General features: G+C 48.5%; 1 protein-coding gene across 1 annotated transcript in view; it reads left to right on the forward strand.

Annotated features, from left to right (window-relative positions):
- The window catches only part of LOC135545412 (vascular endothelial growth factor receptor 3-like), a 272156-nt gene that overhangs the window by 246374 nt on the left and 13282 nt on the right, over positions 1-12500 (forward strand). Inside the window, exons 26-27 of the mRNA XM_064973018.1 lie at positions 5335-5440; positions 6515-6639. Coding sequence (XP_064829090.1) covers positions 5335-5440; positions 6515-6639 — 231 coding nt within the window. The remainder of the gene's footprint in view (positions 1-5334; positions 5441-6514; positions 6640-12500) is intronic.

Genomic DNA, 12500 nt, shown 5'->3' on the forward strand with positions numbered 1-12500 from the left:
CTGCTGGCCTGTAGGATATCTCTGCTGGCCTGTAGGACATCTCTGCTGGCCTGTAGGACATCTCTGCTGGCCTGTAGGACAACTCTGCTGGCCTGTAGGATATCTCTGCTGGCCTGTAGGATATCTCTGCTGGCCTGTATGATATCTCTGCTGGCCTGTAGGACATCTCTGCTGGCCTGTAGGACATCTCTGCTGGTAGTTATGGGATCCTTCTGGCCTGTAGGATATCTCTGCTGGCCTGTAGGACATCTCTGCTGGTAGTTATGGGATCCTTCTGGCCTGTAGGACATCTCTGCTGGCCTGTAGGACATCTCTGCTGGCCTGTAGGATATCTCTGCTGGCCTGTAGGATATCTCTGCTGGCCTGTAGGACATCTCTGCTGGCCTGTAGGACATCTCTGCTGGCCTGTAGGACATCTCTGCTGGCCTGTAGGATATCTCTGCTGGTAGTTATGGGATCCTTCTGGCCTGTAGGACATCTCTGCTGGCCTGTAGGATATCTCTGCTGGCCTGTAGGATATCTCTGCTGGCCTGTAGGACATCTCTGCTGGCCTGTAGGACATCTCTGCTGGCCTGTAGGACATCTCTGCTGGTAGTTATGGGATCCTTCTGGCCTGTAGGACATCTCTGCTGGCCTGTAGGATATCTCTGCTGGCCTGTAGGACATCTCTGCTGGCCTGTAGGATATCTCTGCTGGCCTGTAGGATATCTCTGCTGGCCTGTAGGATATCTCTGCTGGCCTGTAGGATATCTCTGCTGGCCTGTAGGACATCTCTGCTGGCCTGTAGGACATCTCTGCTGGCCTGTAGGATATCTCTGCTGGCCTGTAGGACATCTCTGCTGGCCTGTAGGACATCTCTGCTGGCCTGTAGGACATCTCTGCTGGCCTGTAGGATATCTCTGCTGGCCTGTAGGATTTCTCTGCTGGCCTGTAGGACATCTCTGCTGGCCTGTAGGATATCTCTGCTGGCCTGTAGGATTTCTCTGCTGGCCTGTAGGACATCTCTGCTGGCCTGTAGGATATCTCTGCTGGCCTGTAGGATATCTCTGCTGGCCTGTAGGATATCTCTGCTGGCCTGTAGGACATCTCTGCTGGCCTGTAGGACATCTCTGCTGGCCTGTAGGACATCTCTGCTGGCCTGTAGGACATCTCTGCTGGCCTGTAGGATATCTCTGCTGGCCTGTAGGATATCTCTGCTGGCCTGTAGGACATCTCTGCTGGCCTGTAGGACATCTCTGCTGGCCTGTAGGACATCTCTGCTGGCCTGTAGGATATCTCTGCTGGCCTGTAGGATATCTCTGCTGGCCTGTAGGACATCTCTGCTGGCCTGTAGGACAACTCTGCTGGCCTGTAGGATATCTCTGCTGGCCTGTAGGACATCTCTGCTGGCCTGTAGGATATCTCTGCTGGCCTGTAGGATATCTCTGCTGGCCTGTAGGACATCTCTGCTGGCCTGTAGGACATCTCTGCTGGCCTGTAGGACATCTCTGCTGGCCTGTAGGATATCTCTGCTGGTAGTTATGGGATCCTTCTGGCCTGTAGGACATCTCTGCTGGCCTGTAGGATATCTCTGCTGGCCTGTAGGATATCTCTGCTGGCCTGTAGGACATCTCTGCTGGCCTGTAGGACATCTCTGCTGGCCTGTAGGACATCTCTGCTGGTAGTTATGGGATCCTTCTGGCCTGTAGGACATCTCTGCTGGCCTGTAGGATATCTCTGCTGGCCTGTAGGACATCTCTGCTGGCCTGTAGGATATCTCTGCTGGCCTGTAGGACATCTCTGCTGGCCTGTAGGATATCTCTGCTGGCCTGTAGGATATCTCTGCTGGCCTGTAGGACATCTCTGCTGGCCTGTAGGACATCTCTGCTGGCCTGTAGGATATCTCTGCTGGCCTGTAGGACATCTCTGCTGGCCTGTGGGACATCTCTGCTGGCCTGTAGGACATCTCTGCTGGCCTGTAGGATATCTCTGCTGGCCTGTAGGATTTCTCTGCTGGCCTGTAGGACATCTCTGCTGGCCTGTAGGATATCTCTGCTGGCCTGTAGGATTTCGCTGCTGGCCTGTAGGACATCTCTGCTGGCCTGTAGGATATCTCTGCTGGCCTGTAGGATATCTCTGCTGGCCTGTAGGACATCTCTGCTGGCCTGTAGGACATCTCTGCTGGCCTGTAGGACATCTCTGCTGGCCTGTAGGACATCTCTGCTGGCCTGTAGGATATCTCTGCTGGCCTGTAGGATATCTCTGCTGGCCTGTAGGACATCTCTGCTGGCCTGTAGGACATCTCTGCTGGCCTGTAGGACATCTCTGCTGGCCTGTAGGATATCTCTGCTGGCCTGTAGGATTTCTCTGCTGGCCTGTAGGACATCTCTGCTGGCCTGTAGGATATCTCTGCTGGCCTGTAGGATTTCTCTGCTGGCCTGTAGGACATCTCTGCTGGCCTGTAGGATATCTCTGCTGGCCTGTAGGACATCTCTGCTGGCCTGTAGGACATCTCTGCTGGCCTGTAGGATATCTCTGCTGGCCTGTAGGACTTCTCTGCTGGCCTGTAGGACATCTCTGCTGGCCTGTAGGATATCTCTGCTGGTAGTTATGGGATCCTTCTGGCCTGTAGGACATCTCTGCTGGCCTGTAGGACATCTCTGCTGGCCTGTAGGATATCTCTTCTGGTAGTTATGGGATCCTTCTGGCCTGTAGGACATCTCTGCTGGCCTGTAGGATTTCTCTGCTGGCCTGTAGGATATCTCTGCTGGCCTGTAGGATTTCTCTGCTGGCCTGTAGGACATCTCTGCTGGCCTGTATGACATCTCTGCTGGCCTGTAGGATATCTCTGCTGGCCTGTAGGATTTCTCTGCTGGCCTGTAGGATATCTCTGCTGGCCTGTAGGATTTCTCTGCTGGCCTGTAGGATATCTCTGCTGGCCTGTAGGATATCTCTGCTGGTCTGTAGGATATCTCTGCTGGCCTGTAGGATATCTCTGCTGGCCTGTATGATATCTCTGCTGGCCTGTAGGACATCTCTGCTGGCCTGTAGGATATCTCTGCTGGTGGTTATGGGATCCTGCTGGCCTGTAGGACATCTCTGCTGGCCTGTAGGACATCTCTTCTGGCCTGTAGGACATCTCTGCTGGCCTGTAGGATATCTCTGCTGGCCTGTAGGACATCTCTGCTGGCCTGTAGGACATCTCTGCTGGCCTGTAGGACATCTCTGCTGGCCTGTAGGACATCTCTGCTGGCCTGTAGGACATCTCTGCTGGCCTGTAGGATATCTCTGCTGGCCTGTAGGATATCTCTGCTGGCCTGTAGGATATCTCTGCTGGCCTGTAGGATATCTCTGCTGGCCTGTAGGACATCTCTGCTGGCCTGTAGGACAACTCTGCTGGCCTGTAGGATATCTCTGCTGGCCTGTAGGATATCTCTGCTGGCCTGTATGATATCTCTGCTGGCCTGTAGGACATATCTGCTGGCCTGTAGGACATCTCTGCTGGTAGTTATGGGATCCTTCTGGCCTGTAGGATATCTCTGCTGGCCTGTAGGACATCTCTGCTGGTAGTTATGGGATCCTTCTGGCCTGTAGGACATCTCTGCTGGCCTGTAGGACATCTCTGCTGGCCTTTAGGATATCTCTGCTGGCCTGTAGGACATCTCTGCTGGCCTGTAGGACATCTCTGCTGGCCTGTAGGACATCTCTGCTGGTAGTTATGGGATCCTGCTGGCCTGTAGGATATCTCTGCTGGCCTGTAGGACATCTCTGCTGGCCTGTAGGACATCTCTGCTGGCCTGTAGGACATCTCTGCTGGTAGTTATGGGATCCTTCTGGCCTGTAGGACATCTCTGCTGGCCTGTAGGACATCTCTGCTGGCCTGTAGGATATCTCTGCTGGCCTGTAGGATATCTCTGCTGGCCTGTAGGACATCTCTGCTGGCCTGTAGGACATCTCTGCTGGCCTGTAGGACATCTCTGCTGGCCTGTAGGATATCTCTGCTGGTAGTTATGGGATCCTTCTGGCCTGTAGGACATCTCTGCTGGCCTGTAGGATATCTCTGCTGGCCTGTAGGATATCTCTGCTGGCCTGTAGGACATCTCTGCTGGCCTGTAGGACATCTCTGCTGGCCTGTAGGATATCTCTGCTGGCCTGTAGGACTTCTCTGCTGGTAGTTATGGGATCCTGCTGGCCTGTAGGATATCTCTGCTGGCCTGTAGGATATCTCTGCTGGCCTGTAGGATATCTCTGCTGGCCTGTAGGACATCTCTGCTGGTAGTTATGGGATCCTTCTGGCCTGTAGGACATCTCTGCTGGCCTGTAGGATATCTCTGCTGGCCTGTAGGATATCTCTGCTGGCCTGTAGGATATCTCTGCTGGCCTGTAGGACATCTCTGCTGGCCTGTAGGACATCTCTGCTGGCCTGTAGGATATCTCTGCTGGCCTGTAGGACATCTCTGCTGGCCTGTAGGACATCTCTGCTGGCCTGTAGGACATCTCTGCTGGCCTGTAGGATATCTCTGCTGGCCTGTAGGATTTCTCTGCTGGCCTGTAGGACATCTCTGCTGGCCTGTAGGATATCTCTGCTGGCCTGTAGGATTTCTCTGCTGGCCTGTAGGACATCTCTGCTGGCCTGTAGGATATCTCTGCTGGCCTGTAGGATATCTCTGCTGGCCTGTAGGATATCTCTGCTGGCCTGTAGGACATCTCTGCTGGCCTGTAGGACATCTCTGCTGGCCTGTAGGACATCTCTGCTGGCCTGTAGGATATCTCTGCTGGCCTGTAGGATATCTCTGCTGGCCTGTAGGACATCTCTGCTGGCCTGTAGGACATCTCTGCTGGCCTGTAGGACATCTCTGCTGGCCTGTAGGATATCTCTGCTGGCCTGTAGGATTTCTCTGCTGGCCTGTAGGACATCTCTGCTGGCCTGTAGGACATCTCTGCTGGCCTGTAGGATTTCTCTGCTGGCCTGTAGGACATCTCTGCTGGCCTGTAGGATATCTCTGCTGGCCTGTAGGATATCTCTGCTGGCCTGTAGGATATCTGTGCTGGCCTGTAGGACATCTCTGCTGGCCTGTAGGACATCTCTGCTGGCCTGTAGGACATCTCTGCTGGCCTGTAGGACATCTCTGCTGGCCTGTAGGACATCTCTGCTGGCCTGTAGGATATTTCTGCTGGCATGTAGGATTTCTCTGCTGGCCTGTAGGACATCTCTGCTGGCCTGTAGGACATCTCTGCTGGCCTGTAGGATATCTTTGCTGGTAGTTATGTGATCCTGCTGGCCTGTAGGATATCTCTGCTGGCCTATAGGACATCTCTTTGCTGTAACATGTGTCTGTTTGTCTCTCTTAATAGCTATGGTATAATGCTGGCCTGCTGGCAGGGCGAGCCCCGAGAGAGACCTCCCTTCCAAGCCCTGGTAGATATCCTGGGAGACCTCCTCCAGGACGACAGCCTCCCAGTAAGACAGAGGTTTTACCCAATCTAGTCATGTCTGGTCTGTCAACACTGAAGTCATAGTGGCCATTTCTGGAAGAATGGGGGGTCACATACAGAAATGGTTCGAGCCCTGAATGCTGATTGGCTGACAGCCGTGGTATATCAGACAATATAAACTGGGTGGTTCGAGCCCTGAATGCTGATTGGCTGACAGCCGTGGTATATCAGACAATATAAACTGGGTGGTTCGAGCCCTGAATGCTGATTGGCTGACAGCCGTGGTATATCAGACAATATAAACTGGGTGGTTCGAGCCCTGAATGCTGATTGGCTGACAGCCGTGGTATATCAGACAATATAAACTGGGTGGTTCGAGCCCTGAATGCTGATTGGCTGACAGCCGTGGTATATCAGACAATATAAACTGGGTGGTTCGAGCCCTGAATGCTGATTGGCTGACAGCCGTGGTATATCAGACATTATAAACGGGGTGGTTCGAGCCCTGAATGCTGATTGGCTGACAGCCGTGGTATATCAGACATTATAAACGGGGTGGTTCGAGCCCTGAATGCTGATTGGCTGACAGCCGTGGTATATCAGACCGTATGTATGACAAAACATTTATTTTACTGCTCTAATTACGGTGGTACCCAGTTTATAATAGCAATAAGGCACCTCGGGGGTTTGGGGTATATGACCAATATACCACGGCTAAGGGCTGTGTCCAGGTGCTCAGAGATGTGTCGTGTATAAGAACACCCCTTAGCCATGGTATATTGGCCACATAACACACCCCCTCGGGCCTTTTGCTTAAACAAGATTTGTGTGTTACATGTCGGTATTTCCCGTTCTGTAGGATGATAAGGACTGATATTATATTGTGTTGGATGATAAGAACTGATATTATATTGTGTAGGATGATAAGGACTGATATTATATTGTGTAGGATGATAAGGACTGATATTATATTCTGTAGGATGATAAGGACTGATATTATATTGTGTAGGATGATAAGGACTGATATTATATTGTGTAGGATGATAAGGACTGATATTATATTGTGTTGGATGATAAGGACTGATATTATATTCTGTAGGATGGTAAGGACTACATCCCCCTGAATCCGTCCCAGAGCTCTGAGGAAGACAGCTTCTCTCAGGCCTCATCACGACCCACTTCACAGGAGGAGATGAGACTGGCCTGTCACAGCCTGCCCATCAGGTACAATCCTATTACACTACAACTACTACCACGACAACAACTACTACCACGACAACAACTACTACCACGACAACAACTACTACCACGACAACAAGTACTACCACGACTACAACTACTACCACGACAACAACTACTACCACGACAACAACTACTACCACGACAACAACTACTACCACGACAACAACTACTACCACGACAACAACTACTACCACGACAACAACTACTACCACGACAACAACTACTACCACGACAACTACTACCACGACAACAACTACTACCACGACAACAACTACTACCACGACAACAACTACTACCACGACAACAACTACTACCACGACAACAACTACTACCACGACAACAACTACTACCACGACAACAACTACTACCACGACTACAACTACTACCACGACTACAACTACTACCACGACTACAACTACTACCACGACAACAACTACTACCACGACTACAACTACTACCACGACTACAACTACTACCACGACTACAAATACTACCACGACAACAAATACTACCACGACTACAACTACTACCACGACTACAACTACTACCACGACTACAACTACTACCACGACTACAACTACTACCACGACTACAACTACTACCACGACAACAACTACTACCACGACAACAACTACTACCACGACAACAACTACTACCACGACAACAACTACTACCACGACAACAACTACTACCACGACAACAACTACTACCACGACAACAACTAGTACCACGACAACAACTACTACCATGAACACAACTACTACCACGACAACAACTACTACCACGACTACAACTACTACCACGACTACAACTACTACCACGACAACAACTACTACCACGACTACAACTACTACCACGACACAACTACAACTACTACCACGACAACAACTACTACCACGACAACAACTACTACCACGACAACAACTACTACCACGACAACAACTACTACCACGACTACAACTACTACCACGACAACAACTACTACCACGACAACAACTACTACCACGACAACAACTACTACCACGACAACAACTACTACCACGACTACAACTACTACCACGACAACAACTACTACCACGACAACAACTACTACCACGACTACAACTACTACCACGACTACAACTACTACCACGACAACAACTACTACCACGACAACAACTACTACCACGACAACAACTACTACCACGACAACAACTACTACCACGACAACAACTACTACCACGACAACAACTACTACCACGACAACAACTACTACCACGACAACAACTACTACCACGACAACAACTACTACCACGACAACAACTACTACCACGACAACAACTAGTACCACGACAACAACTACTACCACGACAACAACTACTACCACGACAACTACTACCACGACAACAACTACTACCACGACAACAACTACTACCACGACAACAACTACTACCACGACAATAACTACTACCACGACAACAACTACTACCACGACAACAACTACTACCACGACAACAACTACTACCACGACTACAACTACTACCACGACTACAACTACTACCACGACTACAACTACTACCACGACTACAACTACTACCACGACAACAACTACTACCACGACTACAACTACTACCACGACTACAACTACTACCACGACTACAAATACTACCACGACAACAACTACTACCACGACTACAACTACTACCACGACTACAACTACTACCACGACAACAACTACTACCACGACAACAACTACTACCACGACAACAACTACTACCACGACAACAACTACTACCACGACAACAACTACTACCACGACAACAACTAGTACCACGAACACAACTACTACCACGACAACAACTACTACCACGACTACAACTACTACCACGACTACAACTACAACTACTACCACGACTACAACTACTACCACGACTACAAATACTACCACGACTACAACTACAAATACTACCACGACTACAACTACTACCACGACTACAAATACTACCACGACAACAACTACTACCACGACTACAACTACTACCACGACTACAACGACTACGACTACCACGACTACAACTACTACCACGACTACAACTACTACCACGACTACAACTACTACCACGACAACAACTACTACCACGACAACAACTACTACCACGACAACAACTACTACCACGACAACAACTACTACCACGACAACAACTACTACCACGACAACAACTACTACCACTACAACTACTACGACAACAACTACTACCACGACAACAACTACTACCACGACAACAACTACTACCACGAATACAACTACTACCACGACTACAACTACTACCACGACAACAACTACTACCACGACTACAACTACTACCACGACTACAACTACAACTACTACCACGACTACAACTACTACCACGACTACAACTACTACCACGACTACAAATACTACCACGACAACAACTACTACCACGACTACAACTACTACCACGACTACAACGACTACAACTACTACCACGACTACAACGACTACCACGACTACAACTACTACCACGACTACCACGACTACAACTACTACCACGACTACAACTACTACCACAACTACAACTACTACCACGACTACAACTACTACCACGACTACCACGACTACAACTACTACCACGACTACAACTACTACCACGACTACAAATACTACCACGACAACAACTACTACCACGACTACAACTACTACCACGACTACAATGACTACAACTACTACCACGACTACAACTACTACCACGACTACAACTACTACCACGACTACCACGACTACAACTACTACAACTACTACCACAACTACAACTACTACCACGACAACAACTACTACCACGACAACAACTACTACCACGACTACAACTACTACCACGACTACAACTACTACCACGACAACAACTACTACCACGACTACAACTACAACTACTACCACGACTACAACTACTACCACGACTACAACTACTACCACGACTACAAATACTACCACGACAACAACTACTACCACGACTACAACTACTACCACGACTACAACGACTACAACTACTACCACGACTACAACTACTACCACGACTACAACGACTACCACGACTACAACGACTACCACGACTACAACTACTACCACGACTACCACGACTACAACTACTACCACGACTACAACTACTACAACTACTACCACAACTACAACTACTACCACGACTACAACTACTACCACGACTACCACGACTACAACTACTACCACGACTACAACTACTACCACGACAACAACTACTACCACGACTACAACTACTACCACGACTACAACTACTACCACGACTACAAATACTACCACGACAACAAATACTACCACGACTACAACTACTACCACGACTACAACTACTACCACGACTACAACTACTACCACGACTACAACTACTACCACGACTACAACTACTACCACGACAACAACTACTACCACGACAACAACTACTACCACGACAACAACTACTACCACGACAACAACTACTACCACGACAACAACTACTACCACGACTACAACTACTACCACGACAACAACTACTACCACGACAACAACTACTACCACGACAACAACTACTACCACGACAACAACTACTACCACGACTACAACTACTACCACGACAACAACTACTACCACGACAACAACTACTACCACGACTACAACTACTACCACGACTACAACTACTACCACGACTACAACTACTACCACGACAACAACTACTACCACGACAACAACTACTACCACGACAACAACTACTACCACGACAACAACTACTACCACGACAACAACTACTACCACGACAACAACTACTACCACGACAACAACTAGTACCACGACAACAACTACTACCACGACAACTACTACCACGACAACAACTACTACCACGACAACAACTACTACCACGACAACAACTACTACCACGACAACAACTACTACCACGACAATAACTACTACCACGACAACAACTACTACCACGACAACAACTACTACCACGACAACAACTACTACCACGACTACAACTACTACCACGACTACAACTACTACCACGACTACAACTACTACCACGACTACAACTACTACCACGACAACAACTACTACCACGACTACAACTACTACCACGACTACAACTACTACCACGACTACAAATACTACCACGACAACAACTACTACCACGACTACAACTACTACCACGACTACAACTACTACCACGACTACAACTACTACCACGACTACAACTACTACCACGACTACAACTACTACCACGACAACAACTACTACCACGACAACAACTACTACCACGACAACAACTACTACCACGACAACAACTACTACCACGACAACAACTACTACCACGACAACAACTAGTACCAGGACAACAACTACTACCACGACAACAACTAGTACCACGACTACAACTACTACCACGACTACAACTACTACCACGACTACAACTACTACCACGACAACAACTACTACCACGACTACAACTACTACCACGACTACAACTACTACCACGACTACAACTACAACTACTACCACGACTACAACTACTACCACGACTACAAATACTACCACGACTACAACTACTACCACGACTACAAATACTACCACGACAACAACTACTACCACGACTACAACTACTACCACGACTACAACGACTACGACTACCACGACTACAACTACTACCACGACTACAACTACTACCACGACTACAACTACTACCACGACTACAACTACTACCACGACAACAACTACTACCACGACAACAACTACTACCACGACAACAACTACTACCACGACAACAACTACTACCACGACAACTACTACGACAACAACTACTACCACGACAACAACTACTACCACGACAACAACTACTACCACGAATACAACTACTACCACGACTACAACTACTACCACGACAACAACTACTACCACGACTACAACTACTACCACGACTACAACTACAACTACTACCACGACTACAACTACTACCACGACTACAACTACTACCACGACTACAAATACTACCACGACAACAACTACTACCACGACTACAACTACTACCACGACTACAACGACTACAACTACTACCACGACTACAACTACTACCACGACAACAACTACTACCACGACAACAACTACTACCACGACAACAACTACTACCACGACAACAACTACTACCACGACAACAACTACTACCACGACAACAACTAGTACCACGACAACAACTACTACCACGACAACAACTAGTACCACGACTACAACTACTACCACGACTACAACTACTACCACGACAACAACTACTACCACGACTACAACTACTACCACGACTACAACTACAACTACTACCACGACTACAACTACTACCACGACTACAAATACTACCACGACTACAACTACTACCACGACTACAAATACTACCACGACAACAACTACTACCACGACTACAACTACTACCACGACTACAACGACTACGACTACCACGACTACAACTACTACCACGACTACAACTACTACCACGACTACAACTACTACCACGACAACAACTACTACCACGACAACAACTACTACCACGACAACAACTACTACCACGACAACAACTACTACCACGACAACAACTACTACCACGACAACTACTACGACAACAACTACTACCACGACAACAACTACTACCACGACAACAACTACTACCACGAATACAACTACTACCACGACTACAACTACTACCACGACAACAACTACTACCACGACTACAACTACTACCACGACTACAACTACAACTACTACCACGACTACAACTACTACCACGACTACAACTACTACC

This window comes from Oncorhynchus masou, chromosome 9 (genome assembly GCF_036934945.1).
Source record: "Oncorhynchus masou masou isolate Uvic2021 chromosome 9, UVic_Omas_1.1, whole genome shotgun sequence".
Lineage (NCBI taxonomy): Eukaryota > Metazoa > Chordata > Actinopteri > Salmoniformes > Salmonidae > Oncorhynchus > Oncorhynchus masou.